At 47.2% G+C, this 27,481-nt stretch overlaps 1 protein-coding gene across 1 annotated transcript in view; it reads left to right on the top strand.

The window, feature by feature from the left end:
• Positions 1–12,875: 12,875 nt before the first annotated feature.
• Positions 12,876–27,481, top strand: part of BUB1B (BUB1 mitotic checkpoint serine/threonine kinase B) — a 43,480-nt gene continuing 28,874 nt past the window's right edge. Inside the window, 9 exon segments of the mRNA XM_044272649.1 lie at positions 12,876–13,037; positions 14,384–14,532; positions 16,289–16,348; positions 18,020–18,164; positions 18,362–18,558; positions 25,016–25,185; positions 25,295–25,485; positions 25,589–25,686; positions 26,650–26,867. Coding sequence (XP_044128584.1) covers positions 14,396–14,532; positions 16,289–16,348; positions 18,020–18,164; positions 18,362–18,558; positions 25,016–25,185; positions 25,295–25,485; positions 25,589–25,686; positions 26,650–26,867 — 1,216 coding nt within the window. The 5' untranslated portion in view covers positions 12,876–13,037; positions 14,384–14,395.

The raw sequence follows: 27,481 nt of genomic DNA, 5'->3' as shown, positions 1-27,481 counted from the left end.
TCTTTTTCCTATTTGTAGTGGAGGCTATTTAGGCCACCGTCAAAAGACGGACTTAAAAACTCCGCCCCCAGGCCCCACTAAGCCACGCCCCCTATCGGGTTAGATCACGCCCCTTCCACTCCGCAGCCGACGGGGATTGAAAAAATGAAGGTAAAAATCAACTTCTATCAGCTGCAGGGATGGGAGGGACGGTGACTTTCTCCCTGCAGCTCACGCTCAGACAGCACAATGCTGCTGTCTGAGAGTGAGCTGTTCAAAAGGACATACCTGCATGAGATATTCTCAAAAAATGCACACGGTCACATGTCCCTTATCAGCCAATAGAAGCTCGCAGGCCCTTAGTCTGCACATACACACAGTTTTACACCAGGTTTCCCATAACAACCCAGCCATTTTTCTTCACTGCTGCAGGTCAGCTTTAACCACTTCAGCCCCGCTAGCTGAAACCCCCTTCATGACCAGAGCACTTTTTACACTTCTGCACTACACTACTTTCACCGTTTATCGCTCGGTCATGCAACTTACCACCCAAATGAATTTTACCTCCTTTTCTTCTCACTAATAGAGCTTTCATTGGGTGGTATTTTATTGCTGCTGACATTTTTACTTTTTTTGTTATTAATCGAAATGTAACGATTTTTTTGCATAAAAATGACATTTTTCACTTTCAGCTGTAAAATTTTGCAAAAAAAACGACATCCATATATAAATTTTTCGCTAAATTTATAGTTCTACATGTCTTTGATAAAAAAAAAATGTTTGGGCAAAAGTTATAGCGTTTACAAACTATGGTACAAAAATGTGAATTTCCGCTTTTTGAAGCAGCTCTGACTTTCTGAGCACCTGTCATGATTCCTGAGGTTCTACAATGCCCAAACAGTAGAAAAACCCCACAAATGACCCCATTTCGGAAAGTAGACACCCTAAGGTATTCGCTGATGGGCATAGTGAGTTCATAGAACTTTTTATTTTTTGTCACAAGTTAGCGGAAAATGATGATGATTTTTTATTTTTATTTTTTTCTTACAAAGTCTCATATTCCACTAACTTGCGACAAAAAATAAAAAATTCTAGGAACTCGCCATGCCCCTCACGGAATACCTTGGGGTGTCTTCTTTCCAAAATGGGGTCACTTGTGGGGTAGTTATACTGCCCTGGCAATTTAGGGGCCCAAATGTGTGAGAAGAACTTTGCAATCAAAATGTGTAAAAAATGACCGGTGAAATCCGAAAGGTGCACTTTGGAATATGTGCCCCTTTGCCCACCTAGGCTGCAAAAAAGTGTGACACATCTGGTATTGCCGTACTCAGGAGAAGTTGGGGAATGTGTTTTGGGGTGTCATTTCACATATAACCATGCTGGGTGAGAGAAATATCTTGGCAAAAGACAACTTTTCAATTTTTTTATACAAAGTTGGCATTTGACCAAGATATTTTTCTCACCCAGCATGGGTATATGTAAAATGGCACCCCAAAACACATTCCCCAACTTCTCCTGAGTACGGCGATACCAGATGTATCACACTTTTTTGCAGCCAAGGTGGGCAAAGGGGCACATATTCCAAAGTGCACCTTTCGGATTTCGCAGGCCATTTTTTACACATTTTGATTGCAAAGTACTTCTCACACATTTGGGCCCCTAAATTGCCAGGGCAGTATAACTACGCCACAAGTGACCCCATTTTGGAAAGAAGACACCCCAAGGTATTCCGTGAGGGGCACGGTGAGTTCCTAGAATTTTTTATTTTTTGTCGCAAGTTAGTGGAATATGAGACTTTTTAAGGAAAAAAGAAAAATCATCATTTTCCGCTAACTTGTGACAAAAAATAAAAAATTCTAGGAACTCGCCGTGCCCCTCACGGAATACCTTGGGGTGTCTTCTTTCCAAAATGGGGTCACTTGTGGCGTAGTTATACTGCCCTGGCAATTTAGGGGCCCAAATGTGTGAGAAGTACTTTGCAATCAAAATGTGTAAAAAATGGCCTGCGAAATCCGAAAGGTGCACTTTGGAATATGTGCCCCTTTGCCCACCTTGGCAGCAAAAAAGTGTCACACATCTGGTATCGCCGTACTCAGGAGAAGTTGGGGAATGTGTTTTGGGGTGTCATTTCACATATAACCATGCTGGGTGAGAGAAATATCTTGGCAAAAGATAACTTTTCCCATTTTTTTATACAAAGTTGGCATTTGACCAAGATATTTTTCTCACCCAGCATGGGTATATGTAAAATGACACCCCAAAACACATTCCCCAACTTCTCCTGAGTACGGCGATACCAGATGTGTGACACTTTTTTGCAGCCTAGATGCGCAAAGGTGCCCAAATTCCTTTTAGGAGGGCATTTTTAGACATTTGGATCCCAGACTTCTTCTCACACTTTCGGGCCCCTAAAAAGCCAGGGCAGTATAAATACCCCACATGTGACCCCACTTTGGAAAGAAGACACCCCAAAGTATTCAATGAGGGGCCTGGCGAGTTCATAGAATTTTTTTTTTTTTTGCATAAGTTAGCGGAAATAGATTTTTTTTGTTTTTTTCTCACAAAGTCTCCCTTTCCGCTAACTTAGGACAAAAATTTCAATCTTTCATGGACTCAATATGCCCCTCACGGAATACCTTGGGGTGTCTTCTTTCCGAAATGGGGTCACATGTGGGGTATTTATACTGCCCTGGCTTTTTAGGGGCCCTAAAGCGTGAGAAGAAGTCTGGAATATAAATGTCTAAAAATGTTTACGCATTTGGATTCCGTGAGGGGTATGGTGAGATCATGTGAGATTTTATTTTTTGACACAAGTTAGTGGAATATGAGACTTTGTAAGAAAAAACAAAAACAAAAACAAACAAAAAATTTCCGCTAACTTGGGCCCAAAAAAATTCTGAATGGAGCTTTACAGGGGGGGGTGATCAATGACAGGGGGGTGATCACCCATATAGACTCCCTGATCACCCCCCTGTCATTGATCACCCCCCTGGTAAGGCTCCATTCAGACGTCCGTATAATTTTTACGGATCCATGGATCGGATCCGCAAAACACATGCAGACGTCTGAATGGAGCCTTACAGGGGGGTGATCAATGACAGGGGGTGATCAGGGAGTGTATATGGGTGATCACCCCTCTGTCATTGATCACCCCCTGTAAGGCTCCATTCAGACGTCCGCATGATTTTTACGGATCCATGGATCGGATCCGCAAAACACATGCGGATGTCTGAATGGAGCCTTACAGGGGGGTGATCAATGACAGGGGGTGATCAGGGAGTGTATATGGGTGATCACCCCTCTGTCATTGATCACCCCCCTGTAAGGCTCCATTCAGACGTCCGCATGATTTTTACGGATCCATGGATACCAAAACACATGCGGACGTCTGAATGGAGCCTTACAGGGGGGTGATCAATGACAGGGGGTGATCAGGGAGTGTATATGGGTGATCACCCCTCTGTCATTGATCACCCCCTGTAAGGCTCCATTCAGACGTCCGCATGATTTTTACGGATCCATGGATACATGGATCGGATCCGCAAAACACATGCAGATGTCTGAATGGAGCCTTACAGGGGGGTGATCAATGACAGGGGATGATCAGGGAGTGTATATGGGTGATCACCCCTCTGTCATTGATCACCCCCTGTAAGGCTCCATTCAGACGTCCGCATGATTTTTACGGATCCATGGATACATGGATCGGATCCGCAAAACACATGCGGATGTCTGAATGGAGCCTTACAGGGGGGTGATCAATGACAGGGGGTGATCAGGGAGTGTATATGGGTGATCACCCCTCTGTCATTGATCACCCCCCTGTAAGGCTCCATTCAGACGTCCGCATGATTTTTACGGATCCATGGATACCAAAACACATGCGGACGTCTGAATGGAGCCTTACAGGGGGGTGATCAATGACAGGGGGTGATCAGGGAGTGTATATGGGTGATCACCCCTCTGTCATTGATCACCCCCTGTAAGGCTCCATTCAGACGTCCGCATGATTTTTACGGATCCATGGATACCAAAACACATGCAGATGTCTGAATGGAGCCTTACAGGGGGGTGATCAATGACAGGGGGTGATCAGGGAGTGTATATGGGTGATCACCCGCCTGTCATTGATCACCCCCCTGTAAGGCTCCATTCAGACGTCCGCATGTGTTTTGCGGATCCGATCCATGTATCCATGGATCCGTAAAAATCATACGGACGTCTGAATGGAGCCTTACAGGGGGGTGATCAATGACAGGGGGTGATCAATGACAGGGGGTGATCAGGGAATCTATATGGGTGATCACCCGCCTGTCATTGATCACCCCCCTGTAAGGCTCCATTCAGACGTCCGCATGTGTTTTGCGGATCCGATCCATGTATCCGTGGATCCGTAAAAATCATACGGACGTGTGAACGGAGCCTGACAGGGGGGTGATCAATGACAGGGGGGTGATCAGGGAGTTTATATGGGGTGATCATGGGTGATCAGGGGTTCATAAAGGGTTAATAAGTGACGGGGGGGGTGTAGTGTAGTGTAGTGTTTGGTGCGACTTTACTGACCTACCTGTGTCCTCTGGTGGTCGATCCTAACAAAAGGGACCACCAGAGGACCAGGTAGGAGGTATATTAGACGCTGTTATCAAAACAGCGTCTAATATACCTGTTAGGGGTTAAAAAATTCGGATCTCCAGCCTGCCAGCGAGCGATCGCCGCTGGCATGCTGGAGATCCACTCGCTTACCTTCCGTTCCTGTGAGCGTGCGCGCCTGTGTGCGCGCGTTCACAGGAAATCTCGGCTCTCGCGGGAGGACGCGTATATGCGTCCACCCAGAAGAGCAGGGCCGCCGGCAGGACGCAATCCTGCGTACGGCGGTCCTGGAGTGGTTAAAGGGGCAGGGCGCTGTGGAGGTCTCAGTTCAGGGGCAGGTAGGGTGGCCATTCAGGCCACCCTCAAAAGACGGATTTAAAAACCCTGCCCCCAGGTCCTGCTAAGCCACGCCCCCTCCCACTCGGCAGCGAACGGGGATTGAACAAATGAAGATAAAAATCAACTTCTGTCAGATGCAGGGGTGGGAGGGAGGGTGACTTTCTCCCTGCAGCTCACGCTCAGACAGCACAGTGCTGCTGTCTGAGAGTGAGCTGTTTAAAAGGACATTCCTGTGTCTGTCCAAGACCTGCGCCGGACGGAGGACAGGGAGTCTGAAAGCCGGACTGTCCGGCCTAAAACCGGACATCTGGCCACCCTAGGGGCAGGCTGCTGTGGAGGTCACAGTTAAGGGGACGGTCCGCTATGGAGGTCAGTGTTAAGTAGCAGATTGCTGTAGAGGCCACTGTTAAGGGGACGGGGTGTTGTGGAAATCACTGTTAAGGAAATAGGGTACTGTAGAGGTCACTAATAAAGGGGCAGCCGCTGTGGAGGTCACTAATAAAGGGGCAGCCGGTGTGGAGGTCACTGTTAAAGGGTCATGGCGCTGTGGAGGTCACTGTTAAGGGGGTGGGCTGCTGTAGAGGTCACTGTTAAAGGGGCCGGCTGCTGTAGAGGTCACTGATAGGGGGGCGGGAAATATACCCGAGCGAAGCCGGGTCCTTCTGCTAGTCTATTATAGAAAAAAAGTTATGTTCCCTCCTTGGGAATGGAGTAAAGTTATAAATGTTATCTAAAAAATGTCTGATGCCCCAGGCAGTGGTTTACTGAACCCCTGTCCCACCATCTGGATTCATGGTGCTTGTTGCATAATTTGATAAGCATGAGATGGTGCAAGTCCTACAGACCGGCCAACATTTACATGATCACTTTGTATACAAAGATTCATCATATATATAGCATTGAAGTATTGGAAACAATTTTAAGTACAAGTCTTACATCAATTATGTTTGCAAAGCTTTAGATTTTGTTTCATCTCATAATGCCTTTCGGTTTGGTGACTAGTGGTATGACCAATGCACCGCCACCTCTTTGCTGATTTATTCCCTCCATGGTGTTCCGTCTGTAAGCACATACATACTGGCAGGAGCGATTGTATGCCCTGTATCTTAGCCAATTATGGGACGTTCTGATTTTTTGTCTATTACTGTTTGACCCTGTGACTTTTATTATATTGGAATAGACTATTTGCCCCTGTGACAGGGAAAGAAGTCCTAGCTTGAGAGATCATGTGAAGGAGGTACATGGTGGAAATAAAAAATGCTTAATGGTAAATATAGAAATACAAACTTCTTCAGTGTGAAGCTATTTAGATGATAAAAACGAAGCATTGGAAACACTGGGTTCAAATGATAAGAGTGTCCTCTCCTCAATTTTTCTGATAATGATTTCTCATTTCTAAGTGCTTGTGTTGTACATGAAGGTGGTTTATGTCCATCAACATCTCTCCTATCCCAGTGGTCACAGCTGCCGGAGGACTCACCCTCCCTGCTGCGCTCAGTGCCCCTCATGGCCTCCTCCTTCCTCCTGGTCTTGCTTGTTTCATAGGGCCAACACATATTGATCTGTCCCCACTCAAAGACAGTGTTTTCTGTGGTTAGATGGTTGACCAACAAGGTTCCAAGCTTGCCCAGTTCTTGCGAATGTATTCCGTTACTGTCATGTGACCTGACCTCTCCCTGAAAACCGTATTGACCCTTGCCATGACCATTGCTTGATTACTGTACTAATTCTGTTTTGTCCACACTATTGCCTATTTTACCAAGCTCTTGACCTCGGCTTGCCGCCTGACCACACTTCTGCCTGTCCCCTCGTGGCTTGTACCAACATCTCTTGACTCGCATGGGTCATCAGCCTCCAAAAGGTAGCGCTTCAGAGTGCTCTCTTTTTTATGTATTGTGTATACGGTATATATTCACCTTGGTACACTAAGTTCCAACCATGAACTGAATAGGTAATAGACGCTTTGTGGGCCACATGAATTGAGGGGTGGACTGGAAACTCACCTGGAAGCAATCACTTAAAAGAAGAAAATGATATCCAAGTTACCTGATCAATAAGATACTAGAAAGAGTAGCCATGCCAAGAAAGGTCAGAATTTTTTCATTGAATTCTATGGCTGCAGGATGGAAGATGCTATGTTGACACCATTTGTGAGGTGGTAGGGCACCCGAAAGCAGTGAACTGTCAGGTTGGCTATCCCCAGCGCTCAATATCAGTGGAACGTCACACACCTCATACATGGAGCACTGAGGAACACACACCTGAAAATTCTGTGCTATCAGAAAACTAAACTAATGGTACCAATAGCAGCCAAACTGTAGAGGCAACTAGAGGAAGAAAGACACCACCAGAGTCATAAAAGATGCGTCAGCCTGCTGGACACCTTGGCACAAAAACCAGAGGAACATGACCTGATAAGGTGGATCTTCTTGTTTATTCAGTGCAGTAAAAACAATGCGTTTCAGGGAAAGACAACCCCCTTCCATCAGGTTAACAGTTGCTCAATCTTCAGGATAGGCCCTCAATATTTGTAGCTTGGAGAACCCCTTTAAATTACAGTCTATCTACAAGATTATTTGTAATGTTCTGTTTGCAATCAGCAGTGGAAAATACAGCATCAAACATGGCAATCCACCTGCAGAGACAATGAAAAGGCCCCAAAGCCATAGAAGTAAAGATGAGCGACTCAATCCTTCCAGAGCAGTGACTGTTCATGCGGCACCACCCAGAAGTTTAAGTGTAGCGGCACATGCACAGTCACTGCTCTAGTATAGGAAGTAGAACGTCTGCGCTTGCGCTACTACTTGGAGTAGTGGCGCAGGTGCAAGACTATCAAGGCAGGGCGAGATGTCCGTCCCTGTCAATCAATCGACCGGGGTCGCATCTTCAGTAGCAGGGACAGACCCTCGCGGAGGAAGAACTCTTGTTGACGAGACAAATCAATTAACCCATCTCTAAGGGTTTAGAAGGGTTCTGATTGACTCTGCAACCAGCATTTGCTAATTTCGGCGGAGGATGGAGCCAGGAGTTTGTGGCAGTGTCACTTTAAGACTCGACTATAGATATAAAAAACCTTTTTGGCGCTTGGCAGTCAACCATGTCAACAGCTTCTCCATGGCAGGATTAGCTGACAGTGCCTGTAATTAGCACTGTCTCCTATGACCAGTTGGCATTAATAAATGAAAGGGACAGAGACATCACTCTCTAGAGTTTCGCCACCTGATGGGCATCCATGCATAGCGAAGAGAAATACACCAGACCGATGATGCAGGGACACAATGCACAATTAAGTAGACAAATGTCCAATTAGGAAAGGTATTAGTGTCACTGTCTGTGGCCCGACAACCAGGTCAGAATCCAAGAATCAGTCAAGATAAAGCTACATACAGGATAAGGAACCTCCACCACCACTCCAGCTCTTGTAAAACTACAACTCCCAGCATGCACACTGTCTCAGCTGAATGGAGCACGCTGGGAGTTGTAGCTTCACAAGTAGGTATCTCTATACTAATGACACCCAATTGATCCCATAACATCACTCCTGCTCTACTACCAACCACTAGTGACTGTCTGCCCACTGTCTCTAACATCATGTGAAAGCTGAGGACAGTGATTGGCTGCAGCGGTCACAGGAACCCGCCACCTCTGGTGTAGCAGGGACAGGAGCAGTGGACCTGGGATGGCAGGACTCTCAACAGGAGCAGTAGAGCTGGAATGGTGGGATTCTCAACAGGTGACGTGAGTGGACATTCTCCCCTGCCAGTGTCTGTTATGTTGGAATACCTCTTCAAAGGGTATCTATCACCACCATCTTGGACTATTTTCTGCAGTAATATTTGTAGTACTACAGAGAAGGATTCCAGATTGCCATTTTTACTTTCCTACTGCCCCTTGTTCAACTGCTGTCAGAACTCTAAGCTGCATTGAAATACCTAATTTGGACTGCTGGGCTAACATAATGGAGAGGACTCCTGTGCGCAGCAGTCCTGACAATGTATTTCAGAGCAGCTTTGAGCTCTAACAGTGGGAGAACGGAGGGCAGTAGGAAAATAAAAATAAAGGGTGATCTGAGTTCCCTATCTGCAGTACGACTCGTAGATAAAAGTCCAAGATCATGGTGACACATTCCCTTTAACATCACAATGCTGGCCGTCAACTATGACCTGCATGTAGATGACTTGTCACAATTCTGGTCCAGCTGGAACTGGAGGAATGCCAGTGACAGGCGGTTAGTTTTTTTTAAATCACTGCACCAGGCCTGCCGATACAAAAAGGGGTTCCCAGTCTTGGACAGTATCTCATGGACAAAGTCGCTGTGTAGTCCTACCCTAAAAGTTAAAGGGGTTGTCCAATCTAGCTGTTTCCATGGTGAGATGGATTTAAGCACCGGCCATAGCTGGTTGGGTGTAATCAAACTGCCGAGTGGGCCGGTGACCTGCTGTTTCCATAACTCCCATTACTGTAAATTAGGGATGCGGCCCTCCAGATGTTGCAAAACTACAACTCCCAGCATTCCCTGTTAGCTCAAGACTGTCCAGGCATGATGGAAGTTGTAGTTTTGCAACAGCTGGAGGGCTGCAGGTTGGGCATCCCTGCTGTAAATGGTAGCGGAACAAGCTACTCTGCTTCCGTAACTCCCAATCATCATAGCTTGTGGTGCTACACTACTTGCGTTGCTCCCATTCACTGCAATGGAAGTAGAAGAGTCCTGGCCAGCTCAGCCGTTTCCATAAGCCTGGCCGCCTGAGGTTAGCCCTTAGTCCTGTCTCAACCAGATGGGACAAGCCCTCCGATAGCAAGAACACCCTTTTCTCCAGAGCCATTCCCTGTGGTGCTGGCCCGGTCCTCCTACCGCTGCTTGTTTATAAACTGTGCCTATCCCGCTGCAGCCAATCGCTGTCCTCAGGGAGTCTAATGCCGAAGACAGTGATTGGAAGTAGCGGTCATGTAAACAAGCCAGCGGTAGGAGGACCAGACCAGCGGCACAGAGAGCACATCTGGAGATAGGGGTGAGTACAGGATTATTTCTACAAGGGCGAATCAAAAATTATCGCATTTATTTTAATCAACTTCCAGAAAAGGCAAAAAAATGTGCGCAACTAAACCCTTCCTGACCTCCGCCGTACATATATGCCAGAAGTCAGGTCTTTAAACATGGCGTACGCTCAGAAGGTGAGTGGGAGCCATAGCCACTGGTTTCTCCTCAGACACCTGAGGCTAAAGTCTGTGATCGGCGATGACTCTGATTAGACATTTAACCACTCAGATGCTGTAGTCAACTGTGACTATGGCATCTGAGGATTTTTTTCTCTGGGAGCGCTGTGCTCCCGGGGCCCTGAATGGCTCCCTCGCACTAAGATCAGGGAAGCCGTTCGTTCCCTTGTTCTGAAGGATCCAAGGCTACATGGGATCTTTTTAAATATCCCATAGACTGCAATGTTAATTTATTGTAGTCTATGGGAGACGCGATTTAAAAATCAGAAAAAAAAAGTTTTTAAAAATATTTAAAAAAATCATTTCTGGAGGACTTCATAGTGATCAATGCGACTAAGTCAGAAACAATGTATTGTAATGCCCACCCACGTACTGTTCGCTTATTGGAGAAGAATTTTGGCTATGTGACGTGCCCGACCTTGATGTCCTAGCTGGGCCTGTCCCTGACCCCCTTCTATGAACGCTATATGGGGCTAACTATTCACCTCTGCTGTGCTTTATTAGAGCAGATCTTAAGAACTGGGATACCCCACTGTTATCCTTGATCGGTAGGATTCATACAGTCAGAATGATGGCACTGCCACGCATCCTTTACCCGTTTCGTTCCCTGTGGTTGAACTACACAATCTCCACGGGGACATCTCTCGCTTTATCTGGGCGGGTAACCACCCCAAAATTAAGCTTCAGGTAGTGTTTTTGCACAGGGGAAGGGGGGTCTTTCAGTCCCTAATCTTATTAAAGGGAGTCTGTCACCACATTTTAGCATGTTAGACCGTTAAAATAGGGTTATGTGATCCAGCCAGAACATAAAAACTGTACCTTTGTGGTAGAAAACGGACTTTTCAATTTGCCGAAAACGAAGTTATAAGATTATCTTCTGAGCCCTCTCAAGTGCCCAGGGCGGTCTCTCAATCCTCGGAGCCCCAGGCAGGCACCTCCTAAACGGCTGATAACTCCGCCCTCCGTGCGCCTCTGCCCGCCCGTTTACTCCCCTCCCCTGTCCCTTTCCACTGCGGCTGTGCGGTACAAATCGTAGCGGGCGCATGCGCAATGCGATGCCCGCTCCTGGCAGGGCATCGCAATACCTATTGCGCATGGCCGGCTAATCCTGCAGATTTCGCGCCGTTTAGCCGGCGCATGCGCAATAGGTATTGCGATGCCCTGCCAGGAGCGGGCATCGCATTGCGCATGCGCCCGCTACGATTTGTACCGCACAGCCGCAGTGGAAAGGGACAGGGGAGGGGAGTAAACGGGCGGGCAGAGGCGCACGGAGGGCGGAGTTATCAGCCGTTTAGGAGGTGCCTGCATGGGGCTCCGAGGATTGAGAGACCGCCCTGGGCACTTGAGAGGGCTCAGAAGATAATCTTATAACTTCGTTTTCGGCAAATTGAAAAGTCCGTTTTCTACCACAAAGGTACAGTTTTTATGTTCTGGCTGGATCACATAACCCTATTTTAACGGTCTAACATGCTAAAATGTGGTGACAGACTCCCTTTAAGTATCATAGGGCAGCCAGGATTGCCCATTTTCTTGTATTTAATGTGTAGTCTGGGGTTCCACGCTGGCTCCTTGGTCCTGGGCATCCCTTTTATGGAATGTGGATCGTATTCCCGCAGATCACTCTTGACCTTCTACTCCATTCAGCTATGGTGCTCTGTCTGCTTCCTTGGATATCTCAGTTGTTAAGACCAGAATGGATAAAATGGCAACCTATGAGAAGATTGCTGCCATTCATGGTGATAGGATGGACCACTATATGTGAGCTTAGACCCCCTGGGTCTCGCATCTCCTCTCATTTGGCTCTTTGAGGGCAGATTCATTTCATTATCTGTTACAGGCGGATTACCTGCCTGCACAACATAAGACTCGGACCACTTGTGCCCCCTGCGGGGGGCTATTTTGCTTATCTAATTAAATTAATATCCTGTAATGCAGTCTTTAATAAACTTCCTTGAACCTAAAAATATATTTTTAAAAATCATAAATTCAAATCCTACATTCCCCAGAATAAAAATAAAAAAAGATCATTTGCAACGCCCAAAATATTAAAAATCCATAACCGGGAAGAAAAAAAAAGAAAAAATGGCTGAATTGCCATTTTTGTTGCTTAATTAAAAAAAAAAAATGGCAAAAGGGTATCAATAAAAACAGGTCAGAATATGGCAAAAAAAGATCATTTTTTGCAAAGTTGTAATTTTTTTTAAAGTAATAAAACACAACAAAAACGATATAAATATGGTAGCGCCGTAATGATACCGATACTGGGGGTCAGTACTACATAGCGAACACCGTTTTATGCAATATTAAATGGTGCCATTAGAAATCTCTCATACGTCTGTGTGAAGGAAAAAATAAATGGCTCCGGGAGTTAAAATTTTTAAAGGCAAAAACTGAAAATCCCTAGGGTCTTGAAGGGGTTAAAATAAAAAATATAAAAAAAAACATCAAAGTCGTCTACCAGCCTCGGCTGACACTTCTGTTTGACCCTATTCCTACAGGAGTCATTCATATCCTAAACCTAAAGGAAGACTGACAGGATAAAGGCGCCTAACGAGAGAAAAACCTATCAAAGTAAGCCACACCCCTGACCAAGAACGGAAAACTACATCTCCCAGGCTCCTTTTCTGCTTCCGTTAGGATCACGTGGTGTGCTTCAGCGAATCAACACAAAGTAAAGAAGAAGAAGAAGACGACGTCGACGCGTCACGTGACAGCTCCTCGGAGGGAGCCAATCAGAGGGCAGCTGCCCGAGTTTGAATGTGCGGTGTGCGGCGGAGACTCCCTGAGCTGCGGGAATAACGGAGCGGCCGCTAAGTGGCTTATTACAAGGGGCCGGTGCCGCGTTTCAGGCCGGGTCCTTCCTGAGGCTTCCCTCCTGCAGGGGGCGCTGGAACTTGTAGTTCTACAGAGCTGCGGTATGTATATAAACGCATGCTAGGACCTGTTTCCCACTCTGCCTCTGGGATAGGCATGGGCCACAGTCATAAACCCCTACAAATCCTTAGCTCTACACTATATAGACCACATATTTAAAATCTTATTTTCTAACAACAAAAAAAAGTGTATATTTGTACAATAATAGAGTTTAACCCCACAATGACCTGCATCACATATAATAATAATGTATTTATCCTGTAACATGATTCGATTCTATGCTGGGGTTTAGCCATAAATCTAGAAACATAGTAAGTGTGCGTTCACACGACCGTATGTCGCATCCGTTTTTTTTTTTTGGCGGGCCCGTTATAACAATGCCTATTCTTTTCCGAAAAAAAACAAATAGGATACGTTCTATTTTTTTGCAGGAATGCAAAACGGACCTATGTGTGCTGTCCACATTTTTTGCGGATCCATTGAAATGAATGGGTCTGCCTCTGATCCGCAAAAAAAAAAGCGAATCGGATGCAGAGCAAAAATACGGTTGTGTCAATAGGGCCTAAGGGTCCATTCACACGACTGTCATTCTGGATCCGCATGATTTCAAGACGCCATGTGCCGTCCGCATCCAATGTACCGTTCTGCGGCCCTGCAAAAATATAGAGGGTGTCTTACTCTTGTCCGCAGTCGCAGACAAGAATAGGCATTTTCTATATAGCGCCGGCCATGTGCGGTCCGCAAAACACTTAGTCGAGTGCATGAGGCCTAAGGGTGAAATTATTATATATATATATATTTTTTTTTTTTTTACAGTAGAAATCAATTTGTGAAGTTATTACCCGAAGTCTCGCGAGGCTTTGTGAAGTAATAACTTCGGCTCATCTCAGCCAATACATTCTAATACTGCACGGAGCGCTCGTTACGTACAGTATTCTATCAAAGTTTTATGCAAATCGACTTCGGATGTCTCGTCCGAAGTCGATTCGCTCGTCCCTATTGATGATTAAAATTAAAGAATACCGACCGGGCTGGGACTTACTAAATGGTAATGTGGATCCAACGGGGTTTGCTCCTCGCTTCATCAGGGGGTATTTATGATTACAGCCAGTAGCCTGAATAAATATCGGCAAATGGTGCTTGGACGCAGGAGCGCTTGAGACAGAACAGAGGGCTGAACGCGTGACTTCTAACGCCCTGTTCATCGCGGTCAGTAGCGACTGCGGCAGTTAAGAGGGACTGGACTGAATTGAGTCTTGTGCCTCATAGTAGAGACAAAAGGGGGGTTTGATTGGTGATGACGGGGCCCATTTATACCTGCTGGGGTAGCGGTATTATTCTCCTTTCACCACAGGGCATTATCTTTACCCCTTTGTCTGTTGTGCAGCAGCCAGTCAGGATGGCACAGGCAAGGGACGAGTGGGAGCTCAGTAAGGAAAACGTTCAGCCTCTTCGCCAAGGCCGGGCGATGTCCACTCTGCAGGAGGTTCTCTCCCAGCAAGACAGCGCCAACCATCACACCAACCAGCAGAAGCAGTGAGTGATTCAGCAGCCTCCATATCTTCTGTTCATGGACCTGACACATGACTGTATATAGTGGAATCGAAGTCTACCCTGCAGGTCAACTTCCATGCAGATTTTTTGGAAAACCTCACCCAGAGTACTTTCGCTCTAGCGTTTTTCTTTACCAGGCATAGAGTTCCGTCACAGGGGCTCTATACCGGAAAAGAACTGATCAGGCATATCCCCATGCATTCTGAATGGAGAGTTAGGCCTCTTTTACACTTGCGTTGTCCGGATCCGGCGTGTACTCCACTTGCCGGAATTACACGCCGGATCCGGAAAAACGCAAGTGTACTGAAAGCATTTGAAGACGGATCCGTCTTCAAAATGCTTTCAGTGTTACTATGGCACCCAGGACGCTATTAAAGTCCTGGTTGCCATAGGGGGAGCGGTATACTTAGTCCGTGCGGCTCCCGGGGCGCTCCAGAGTGACGTCAGAGCGCCCCATGCGATCACGTGATCCATGCGCTTGGGGCGCCCTGACGGCACTCTGGAGCGCCCCGGGAGCCGCACGGACGGTAAGTATGCCGCTCCCCACTACACTTTACCATGGCTGCCAGGACTTTAGCGTCCTGGCAGCCATGGTAACCATTCAGAAAAAGCTAAACGTCGGATCCGGCAATGCGCCGAAACGACGTTTAGCTTAAGGCCGGATCCGGATCAATGCCTTGCAATGGGCATTCATTCCGGATCCGGCCTTGCGGCAAGTGTTCAGAATTTTTGGCCGGAGCAAAAAGCGCAGCATGCTGCGGTATTTTCTCCGGCCAAAAAACGTTCCGTTCCGGAACTGAAGACATCCTGATGCATCCTGAACGGATTTCTCTCCATTCAGAATGCATTGGGATAATCCTGATCAGGATTCTTCCGGCATAGAGCCCCGACGACGGAACTCTATGCCGGAAGAAAAGAACACAGGTGTGAAAGAGCCCTAAGGGCACTTTCACACTTGCGTTTTTCTTTTCCGGCATAGAGTTCCGTCACAGGGGCTCTATACCGGAAAATAACTGATCAGGCATATCCCCATGCATTCTGAATGGAGAGTAATCCGTTCAGGATGCATCAGGATGTCTTCAGTTCAGTCGTTTTAACTGATCAGGCTAAAGAGAAAACCGCAGCATGCTACGATTTTATCTCCGGCGAAAAAAACTGAAGTCTTGCCTGAATGGGGGATCCGGCATCGTATCCCATAGGAGTGTATTAGTGCCGGATCCGGCATTCAAAATACAGGAATGCCGTCTCCATCCTTCCAGCCTGCACAGACCGGTAAAAATGTGAAAAAATGTACAAGACGGATCCGTCTCACAAATGCTTTCAGTCAGCAGCGGATCCGGCGGGCAGTTCAGACGACAGAACTGCCCGCCGGATCACACTGCCGCAAGTGTGAAAGTAGCCTCACTTTGCTGCTGCTGTAAATGCTATATATCTTAATGGTGAATAGTCCTCCATCTGCAGCCATGTTCTGTATCTATATCAATACCAGAATCGTGATTATTTTAGACCAGGCATGCTCAACCTGCGGCCCTCCAGCTGTTGCAAAACTACAACTCCCAGAATGCCTGAACAGCCTACAGCAGGGCATTGTGGGAGTTGTAGTTTTACAACAGCTGGAGGGCCGCAGGTTGAGCATGCCTGTTTTAGACAATTGAAGCTCAGATATTTAACCAGTATTTGAATTTCTGAAATGTATTTGATTTTTTTCCTTCCTTCATTTATCGTTCTGTCTTTTAAGGGCCTTTGAATTGGAGCTTCGATTCTACACTGGAGATGATCCTCTGGATGTATGGGACCGGTATGTAACATTCATCTCCCCACCAGTCATGTCCTTCCAGGATTTTATTGCTGACGGCCTATCCTCAGGATAGACCATCAATATCTGGTCAGTGGGGGTCCGACACCCATAACTGCGGCAATCAACAGTTCCTGATTAGCTCCTGTGTCAGAACTCCGCCATTTGTATAGTGATGGAGCTTGTAGGTGCCGAGCTCCTTCCATTCCAATTGTCTTTCCTGACCCATCGTAAGTTCAAACCAGACTCCACATACAATGTCTCAGACTCCGATCCAACCAATCAAGGTCACTTCTCTGGTATAATCGCTGGATTAGTTACTAGTTAGCGGCTCCTCCTGACTATTATCTGTAAGGACTTGTTTGATATTTCTTAGTTATCTGCTTATTTTTCTTAAATATTCAGTTTCTCTTATCTTGGATGACATTTTGGGGCTTTGGAACCAATTACTCAACATACAATGGTCGTCCTGGAACCAATTAATATTGTAACTTGAGGGAGCACTGTGTAATCAGGATAAGGCGCATTCTGGAGAAGTTACAGAGCAGATTGGAGATCAGGGAGGATGGATTTGGTGAATACAACAACAGTAGGGAGATCCTGAAGGACAATGATGGCTAGATGACAGAGGGTCCGTTTTTGCTCAAGTGAAGGCAGAACCTTTGCTGCAAAGAATTTAGGGGTTCATTCATTAAAACCGGTCTTGACGAGGACCTTTCACTAGTTTAAAAAGTAAAAACTAACTATATCAGTGGGCAGAGCGGCGCCCAGGGGTCCCCCTGCACTTACTAGTATGTCTGAGCGCCGCTCCGTTCGCCCGGTATAGGCTCCGGTGTCTGCAGCTCCTTTTGTACTGGGCGGAGTTTTTGTATTAGGTGTGTCCCTTGCTGCTGTGCACTGCGATTGGCCAGCTCTGCAGCAAGGGACAACCCTAATACAAAAACTCCGCCCACTACAAAAGAAGGAGCTGCAGACACCGGAGCCTATACCGGGCGAACGGAGCGGCGCCCAGACATACTAGTAAGTGCAGGGGGACCCCTGGGCGCCGCTCTCAGCCCACTGATATAGTTAGTTTATACTTTTTAAACTAGTGAAAGGTCCTCTTTAATAAACCTCTATACCTGGCGGTGGATCCGCTGGAGTTATGAAGAGGCGCTGGCCTCTTCATAACTTCGGCAGATCCACCACTGCTTCTGAGCTGTCTATGGTAAATAATTATGGGCCTGCTTGGCCCATCCCCTTCCCACCTGGCGTGAGCGGGGAAAAGCCGCAATCTACGCCTGAAATACGCCTAATATGAGTATTTCAGCTTCATAAATGACCCCCTTAATGTCTTGGCAGCGAGTCTTTTCTGGATCTCTTAATGTCTCTGTTCAGCCAGAGGCACTATATGTTTGTTTTTTCCGTTCCCACTTGGTGCAGCTGCAGATCTCTGCTCCTGGAGATAGGCTGTAGACAGAATCCATCTCCTTCCCCCTCTGGCAGCTGACAGTGTAATCTGTTCCTACCTGGGTGCTGGCTCTTTTGCAGATTTGGCGCTGTATGCACTTTTATAATTACAAGCCCTTATAAATATGATATTTGGTGGCACAACATCTTTAACAGGCGTGTCATAATTGGTGGTTCTTTACTAGCTTTCTGAATGTCAAAAGGTGAACTTTTCCTATCGTGTAGGTATATAAAGTGGGCAGAGCAAGCGTTTCCTCAGGGCGGTAAAGAGAGCAACCTGTGTCCACTGCTTGAGAGAGCGGTCAAGATTTTCCACCAGGAGCAGAAGTATTATGGGGATCTGCGCTATCTCAACATTTGCCTCAAATTTGTAAGTTCCACAAAATACTTCACTAATTTTACTTTCCGAAGCCTCAGCATTTGGAGGACTAATAACTGTTATGCTGATGTTTGATGCATTTTACCTTTATATGTTTAGAAGTGACGTGATGGGGGTAGTAGTTGCTCTATAAATGTGAAGATATAGCATACGTTTTTTGCCCCTTACATGCTTTCTTGATGTTCTAGGCACATTTCTGCACAGAGCCGGTAGACCTGTACAGCTATCTGCACAGCCAAGGGATTGGCATTCTACATGCGCCACTCTACATCACGTGGGCGGAAGAGTATGAAGCCAGGGGCAATTACAAGAAAGCAGACTCCTTATTCCAAGATGGCATCCAGTGCAGAGCTGAGCCTCTAGAGAAGCTCGAGATTCATCACAAGTAAGAAATTCCAGATCTGAGCAGATTGATCTACCGTAGGTCATGTTCACACGCAGCAGGAAACCATGCACAGTGCTGCGATATCAAACCCCCCCCATCTCATATATAGAACTTAATTTGAGTTGCCGAATGGTACCTCAGTACCAAACCTGACTTCGGTTTCCGATTCATTCACCAAAGTTATGCGCGACTTCCTTTGCCTCCACGAAGGCAATACATTTTAACCCTTCAGATACCGGACTTTTTTTAGTTTTTGCGTGTGGTCACAGCCTGGAGGCTGCTGGACCGTATATATGGCTGAGGAAGCCGGATCTAATCCCATGTGTGAACAGCGTTCTATAGGTGAGGTAGAGACAACACGTGTATTAGGTAGAGCCCAGACAGGCAGGTGTTTATTTTCGATGTTTGTGTCTGATGGTGCTGAAGTGCCAAAATAAAGCAGCTTTTGGACTTGAACCCCATTGGAGAAGTCTGTGATTGCGACTAGAGATGAGCAAATTTCTTATTTTGAAATTTGGTGACACTTCGTTTGTTGGTAAAAGGTTAATTGCGTTATGGATTCCGTTACCACGGACCATAACGCAATTCTATGACGGAATGCCGTTATTCATTCTGTCATAATAAAAGTCTGTGGGCTGAAAAACCTATCTTCTCCTGCATAACGGAAACGGGACGGATTCGTCTTGCAGCCTACAGACTTCTATTGTGACGGAATGAATAACGGAATAGAATTGCGTTATGGTCCTTGGTAACGGAATCCATAACGCAATTCACCTTCACTAACAAACGAAGTGTGAACGAATTTCATAAGCGGAAATTCGCTCATCTGTAATTTCCACCTCATCACCACGACGGCTACAAGGAGATTGACCCCTGACCTCTGTAGGGGCAGGAACAGAGAGAGGGTTTAAATCCCCCCCTCCCACCACCAGCACCAGTGTTTCCTGTCCCTACAGAGGACAGGGGCAGAGAGAGTCTCCCTGCGGGGAGATGAAGAGAATGTAACTTCCTGACACCTACCGGGTGTTCCCCCTGCCCTCCTGCGGTCCTCGTACTAACGCTGGGCAGGGGTGAAGGAGGGAGGACTCGCTCCATTATAATATGTGAGCCTGCTCCCGGGTCGCGTTCTCCCGCCGGGCCGGCTTGGCTATCGCCGGGTGCGCGCCTAAGCGCTTCAGGAAAGCGGCAGACGTCACTTCCGGTGGACGAGGGAAGTGACGTCATTCAGAGGCGTCTCCCATTCAAATTTTCGGCGCCAGCGGTGCCGAATGTCTCAGTGTACCGGCGTACATCGGAGCAGCGTGCAGTCATGTCGACCGAACCCCGCTCCCCTGGAGACCCTTCTGTGCCGCCTGCAGTAAGTTCCCCTGTGGGGAAGCGCTTTTTTTCCACCCTGTTACTTGTTCCTAGACACCGTACCAGGTTGCTTGTTCCTCCTCCTCCACTTCTCTGGCTTGGGGCTTCTGACTGTTAGTTCTATGTATACCTAGTATGGCTAATGGGGGTTATTCTTCCCAGGTCGCTAAGGAGGCCCAGAGGCCCAGAAAAAAATCAGAAAACAGTCAAAGTGTGTGTCCTGCCTTAAACGGCTTCCGGACGACTATCGCAAAAAGCTTTGCAAAGACTGCATCTCTAGCGTTATCGCTGAAGAACAGCCTTCCTTCTTTAACGAATTAAGGTCCTTGATCCATGAGGAAGTAAGAACCTCCTTATCCCAGATGCCTTCACCCAGGGATGCACCTCCACCAAAAAAACGTAGGGGTCCATCTCCCTCCTTATCAGACCCGGAGATGATAGAGGAAGATGCCTCATCATCTAGAGCCTGGGAGGACGAGGGGGCCTCCTCTGATATTGATAATTCAGAATCAGATAGAAGATTCTGCTTTTCATTGGACGAGATGCCAGACCTTCTAAAGGCGGTCCGGGCCACTATGGGGGTCGAAGAAACCCCTAGAGCCCACTCGGTCCAGGATGAGATGTTTGGGAGACTCAGGGTTAAAAAGACCCGGGTGTTTCCAATAAACGAGAACATACGAGATATGGTGCTGGACGAGTGGTCCAACCCGGAAAAGAGGTTGGGGGTGTCCAGGTCCTTTAAGAACCGGCTATTGTTTGACTCGAGCGAAGCAAAAATTTTCAGTGAAACACCAAAGGTCGACATTCAAGTCGCAAAGGTCAATAAGAAGACTGCCTTGCCCTTTGAAGACACTTCTCAGCTGCGTGATCCCATGGATAGGAAGGCAGATAGCCTCTTAAAAAAATCGTGGGAAGCGGCGATGTTCACTTTAAAAACAAACATCGCAGCTACCTCAGTGGCAAGATCCATGAGGCTGTGGCTAGAGGAACTGGAATCTCACATCAGAGATAATACTTCCAGGGATGAGATCCTAAGGTCCCTCCCCCTATTGAAATCCGCCACAGCATTTATGGCAGACACCTCAGCTGAGTCTGTCAGATTTGCGGCAAAGGATGCCGGGCTCTCTAATGCGGCCCGCCGTGCCTTGTGGATGAAGAGCTGGTCAGGTGACAACACATCAAAGATGAAACTGCTCCATCCCGTTCTCGGGGGAATACGTCTTTGGGCCCGTCCTAGACCGTATCCTGGAGAAAGCGGCGGACAAAAAAAAGGGGTTCCCAGAGGAGAGACCCTATAAAAGGAGATATCCCTTTCGGGCCCCCACCAGCCAGAATAGACCCTTTAAGGATAAAGGGAAGTCAGGACGCTGGAGTTACCCAAAAGGGGGCAGGGGTAGGAACAACCCCTCCTCCTCCCAGAATAAGCCCTCGGACAAGCAATGACGCCAGAGTTGGGGGGAGATTGAAGAATTTTCTGACTCCCTGGGAGTCCACTACCCTGAACCCTTGGGTTCGGGACATAATAAAATCCGGGTACCACATCGAACTTTCTTCATCTCCCCCAAACCGCTTCATTGTCACCAACCCAAGTTCCCCCAAAGTGCGCAAAAAAGATTCTGCAAGGCGTCCAAAGTCTTCTGGCGACGGACGTGATAGTACAAGTCCCGTCAACACAGCAAAGACAAGGGTTCTATTCGAACCTGTTTTTGGTAGAGAAAAAAGAGGGCTCATTCCGCACAATTATAAACTTGAAAGCCCTGAACAAGTTTGTCATTTATCGGAAGTTCAGGATGGAATCCCTGAAGTCCCTGATTCCATTAATAGGGAGGAACGCCCTGATGTGCTCAGTAGACCTTCAGGACGCCTACTATCACGTCCCAATTCACCCAGAGTCACAAAAGTTCTTGAGGTTCGCCATCCAGGACCACAAGGGAGTAACTCATCACTTCCAGTTTACGGCCCTCCCCTTTGGGATATCATCTGCACCCAGAGTGTTTACGAAGCTGGTAGTCGAGATGGTGGCCTTCCTGAGACACAAAGGTCTGGTGATTATACCGTACCTGGACGATTTCCTCTTAATTGGGAATTCGGAGAACAAACTCAGAACAGACCTTCAAACCTTCCTGTCTCTCACTCAAAATCTGGGTTGGTTGGTGAACATGAAAAAATCGAACCTGGTGCCCTCCAGCACTATCCAGTTCTTGGGCGTCATCCTGGATTCCCGAACGCAGCATACCTTCCTTCCACCAGACAAGGTCAAAAACCTTCAATTACAGGTTCGACGTTTCCAGAACAGGAGGTCATGTCCCATAAGGGAAGCTATGAGCCTCCTGGGTCGTCTCTCGTCTTGTATCATGTCCGTCCCATGGAGTCAGGCCCACTTCCGATCTCTCCAAGCATGGATCCTCAGAACTTGGAACAAACAACAGTCCTCCTTGGATCACAAAGTTCTGATTCCCCTAGCGGTGAAGACCTCCCTGAATTGGTGGAAAAGCACAAGCAATCTGTCCTTGGGAGTTGCCTGGGAGAAGGTTCCCTACATTCAAGTACTTACGGACGCAAGCGGAAAAGGATGGGGAGCGAAAGTGGGAGATCATTTGTTCCAAGGTTCCTGGATTCCAACAACCCGCTCTCAGTCCTCCAATTTCAGAGAGCTGGAAGCAGTCTGGAAAGCCCTGAAGGCTGCAGAAACCCTTCTGGTGGGTCAGCACGTAAAAATCCTTTCGGACAACACGACGACGGTGGCTTATCTCTCTCACCAGGGAGGCACGAGATCGGAGAAACTGATGTCTATTGCAAGGAAGATCTTCAACTGGGCAGAATCCCATGTGAGTTCCATCTCCGCAATTCACTTAAAAGGAATACTGAACGTAGAAGCAGACTACCTCAGTCGCCAGTTAATAGATCATACCGAGTGGTCCCTGAATCAAGAAGTATTTCAGGTTCTGGCAGAAAGATGGGGCACTCCACAAGTGGATCTGTTCGCCTCCAAGAAGAACGCAAAGGTACCAACGTTCTGCTCGCTAAACCCACGGGACAATCCCTGGGCGCTGGATGCGCTCACGATTCATTGGGACTGGGACCTCAGTTATGCATTCCCACCTTTGCCTCTACTTCCCAGGATAATCCAGAAACTCTACCTAGAAGATACGACACTAATTCTAATAGCTCCCTATTGGCCGAAAAGGAGCTGGTTCTCTTCTTTAAAAAAATCTATCAGTAGAGGACCCTTGGCCTCTTCCTTCCAGGAGGGACCTGCTTCACCAGGGGCCAATCCTACACCCAGATCCGAGCTTCCTCAAGCTGTCAGCCTGGATCCTGAGGTCCAGAGGTTGAAGTCCCAAGGGCTCTCAGACCAAGTGATAGCCACCCTAAAAGCGAGTAGGAAGAAGGTTACCTTCTCAATTTACTTAAAGATTTGGAAGAGATTCTGTACCTGGATTGGCAACCCTGCCCCAAATTTAGAGCCGCCCAATTTTCTGAAAATCTTGGACTTCCTCCAGCAGGGGCTTGAATTAGGTCTTAGACCCTCTACCCTGAGGGTACAGGTCTCGGCACTTGCTTGCTTCTTTGATCGAGATCTAGCCGGTCATCGCTGGATCAAAAGATTCATGAGAGCTGCCTCCCGACTACGTCCCTCTCTAAAATCTAGGATCCCCAACTGGGACCTCAATACGGTACTCACTGGCTTGACTCTTGCTCCGTTTGAGCCCCTATCTAGTTGTTCCACCAAACATCTATCGCTTAAAACTGCATTCTTGGTGGCCATCACGTCCGCAAGAAGGCTAGGCGAGATCCAAGCACTATCGATACAGGAACCCTATCTCCGTATCACCGATGACAGAATCATTCTTAAGTTAGACCCAGGTTTTTTGCCTAAAGTGGTATCGGATTTCCACCGTAACCAGGAGATAGTCTTACCCTCCTTTTGCAGTAACCCCTCTAATATTAGGGAATCTAGCTTCCACTCTCTAGATGTAAGACGCTCTGTCTTACGGTATCTTGAGGTATCAAAGGGGTTCCGTAAATCCAGCAACCTATTTGTCTTATTTTCAGGTAAGAATAAGGGTCTAAAAGCCTCCAGGTCCTCCTTAGCACGGTGGATAAAGGATTCCATCTCCATCTCCTATGAGTCCCAAGGTCTGTCGTGCCCCCCAAATTTGAGAGCTCACTCTACCCGGGCTATGTCCTCCTCCCAGGCCGAGCGGGCCGGAGCTTCTCTTGAGGATATTTGTAAAGCTGCTACTTGGTCTAACATCCACACCTTTACTAAACACTATAGGTTAGACCTATCTTCTTCAGACTTGTCTTTTGGACGTAAGGTCCTTCAGGCGGTCCCCCCCCCCCTAAGCTATAATTTTTTATATCTCCTTGTAGCCGTCGTGGTGATGAGGTGGAAAGCCGGAATTAGACTTACCGGTAATTCAGTTTCCACGAGATCACCACGACGGCACATATATTCCCTACCCTTCCTTTAGTCTTACCTGGGAGGTTATGGAGTAATACCCTCTCGGTTCATTATTTTTTCTGTTCTCACCACTTATTTCTGTCTCTGTAATTTTGGACACACTGGTGCTGGTGGTGGGAGGGGGGGATTTAAACCCTCTCTCTGTTCCTGCCCCTACAGAGGTCAGGGGTCAATCTCCTTGTTAGCCGTCGTGGTGATCTCGTGGAAACTGAACTACCGGTAAGTCTAATTCCGGCTTTCGAACCCCTGAGAGAGGCCGATCCCTTACAGTATTTTTTTACTATACAGAAAGGGGGTATTTTTTGTGTGATCTATGATGCTGTGAATTGTTGCCTGACTGCTGGTCTGCAGTCCTGTACTCTCATGATGCGCTGAGTATGGCACAATACACCCATGGTTGGGCGTATTTTAGATCACTTCAATACCCCGAGTTCCACTCGTACAAGCCGTGGCTAACTGACTGACTGTATTTCCTGGATGGCTCATGTGAAGCGGGAATAATACCTATGGGGAAGGAAATGCATGTTCTCTTGATGACCCACTTACCCCAAGTTCAGAAGGTCTGTCCATCTGCATCCTCATCCATAACGCTACTTGTCCTGCAGCATCCATTAATCTATTATATTTTTGCAGACAATTCCAAGCACGAGTCTCACGGCAAGTATTGCAGAGAATCAGCGAAGGGGCTGACGAAGAGGATTCTGAAGTTGCCGAACCACAGCGCAGTTCACTGGTCGATTTAAAAACCAAAGGAAAGAATAAAGTGAGGGCTCCGATAAACAGAGTGGGAGATGCAGTTAAATGTAGGTTCTAGAGTTTTTTTATTTTTTTATGTAGTACTCTGCTCACTCCCCATATTATTGTGACCATTAGTAGAAATGTATGTTTTTTCATTTTTTTTTCTTTTTCTAGCTCGCAACCAAGGTTTAAGTGCTCCTCCACAGCAGATTCCAAGTAGCTCTCGTTTTGCTGTATTCAATGAGAATTCAGGAGCTGCTGTGTTTGGAGACATGCCCCCAGTAACTGCTCAACCCTGGGCAGCGTTGCCAACCGCACGAGCAAAAGAAAATGAACAAAAAGCAAGAGCCTGGAACTCCGGGAAGGTAGGTTGGTTGGCTGTGGATAACCTCTCCATACTTGGTGAATGTCCCTGCAGTGGTTTTCACTTTTAATTCTCCTCCTTTTTTTCTGAATTTTTCTTTTCAGCCTTCGCGAAGCAGTCATCAGACCCCCAGCAGCGAGCCCTCTCCGAGCTTCCCCAGCTTCACTCCGTACGTGGATGAAATGGCCGAGCAACAGACAGTGTAAGAATCCTTCAACCGTTGTTACGACTTGGAGACTTTTTTGCTTTTCGTTGAAAACACACAGATGTTAGGTTGAGAATCCAAGCGAAGCAGGGCACTAAACGTGCTTGAAAACCAGTTATTTTTCTGAATATGTTGGGATTTATGTGCCCTTCATTGTGGACACCCATGTGACTCTGGCCGTCAACTACAAACTGCTTTTCTTCTTCGGAAGTGGTTGTCTAAGTTGAGTCTGAAGTAGTGATTGAGTGACCTTTTATCTCGAAGGAGTTTACGTTCTCCCCTATTCATAGGATTGTGGATAACGAACTGATCATGGGGGCCCGAATGCTGGGACCCCCAATGAATCCGAGTACTAGGGTCCCATGTCCCTGTACTGATGGAGCTCTACCGTTCAGTTAATTCTGTATGGGACAGCCTGAAATAGCCCAGCGCTGTACCCGGCTATCTCCATCAGTCCCGTAGACAATTAGTGGAGCAGCATGACGCATGCCTGACCTACCGCCCCATCAGGATTGGAGACATGAGACCCCTCTTCTTTAGATTGCTGGGGGTTTCAGCAGTGTGATCCCTCACCGATCAGCTAGTGCTTCCTTATCCTGTGCGTAGGAGATAATTTTCAAACTTTCCACACCTGTAACCCTAATTTTTATCAATTTATGGTACATTTTTATTTTTCCTGCAATTCTATAGAGAAACTGAGCACAGCGGTACAAAATAACTACTTGCCTTTCACTGACTGAGGAGGGGTCAGCTGGGCAAAGCTGTGGGTGACTTCACTTTTGTTCTGCAGAAGTTGCTGCATTCGAGATGTAGCAAATGCCACCAAACATATCCAGAGTGGGAGAGCTTTGGGCTAGTAGGGGCATCATTAACTGTGACTCACCCCCTCTCTATTTACCGGGGTTGTGTAAAACTATTCATAATGCTAAATGTATTCCTACTACTTTTTTTCTTCTTTAGAACACCTTGCAAAATTAATCCTTCAGTCAGCAGCGTCCTGAGTTCTCGTAAGCCTGGTAAGGAAGAGGATCCCCTACAGCGGCTGCAGAGAAATGCAGAAGGCAAAGAGGAGATGGTCATGTACTGCAAAAACAAAGTCTATGCTGGTATGGAGGAGTTCTCTTTTGAGGAGATCCGGGCAGAAATATACATGGTAAAGATCCGGAAGAAGAGAGCAGGTTTGTCCTCTTACAGTGCTGGGTTATGGAAATAAGGGGATGCGTTGTCGTATGATGCTAGTCCTCCCTGTGATCATAATGGGAATTTGAAACGGTACTGACTAGAATGTGAGGTAGTCATTAAAAGGGTATTCTGGTAATTATAAGCTGTCCCCTTTCCACTAGGTATCATAGGTGTCACGGAACCCACCGTGACCTGGGCTCCTGGAGGGAGCTGACGGCCAGCCTCCTTCCTAGCGACTACGGACCTAGGAATTTGGAGACCCCCCCCCCCCCCTCCCCGCCTCCTTGTTTGGTTGAGCCAGGTGTCCGGGGCCCAGGGATGGATGTTGCGGTGGAGCTTGGCCCTACAGCCATCCAATTTCCTATTTTAACACAGGCTCTGGAAACCCAAGGCCAATAACCATGGACTATCTCTGCAAACGGAACTGAAGAGGGTGATTGTAACCTCATGGACATCCCCAAGTTGACCCGTAGAGGCTGTCACCGGGTCTGCTGTCCTTTAACTTGGGGGAACTATGTGACAACCTGGTCATCAGTTTGAGTTAAATGTGTACTGGTGTTGGATATGTGTAATTATGTTGTGTAACTTGTTTCAAAAGACTGTCAGCATC

This window comes from Bufo gargarizans, chromosome 11 (assembly GCF_014858855.1).
Source record: "Bufo gargarizans isolate SCDJY-AF-19 chromosome 11, ASM1485885v1, whole genome shotgun sequence".
Taxonomy (NCBI): domain Eukaryota; kingdom Metazoa; phylum Chordata; class Amphibia; order Anura; family Bufonidae; genus Bufo; species Bufo gargarizans.
Note: the sequence above shows the minus strand (reverse complement) of the source record. Positions and strands in the feature narration are given on the sequence as shown.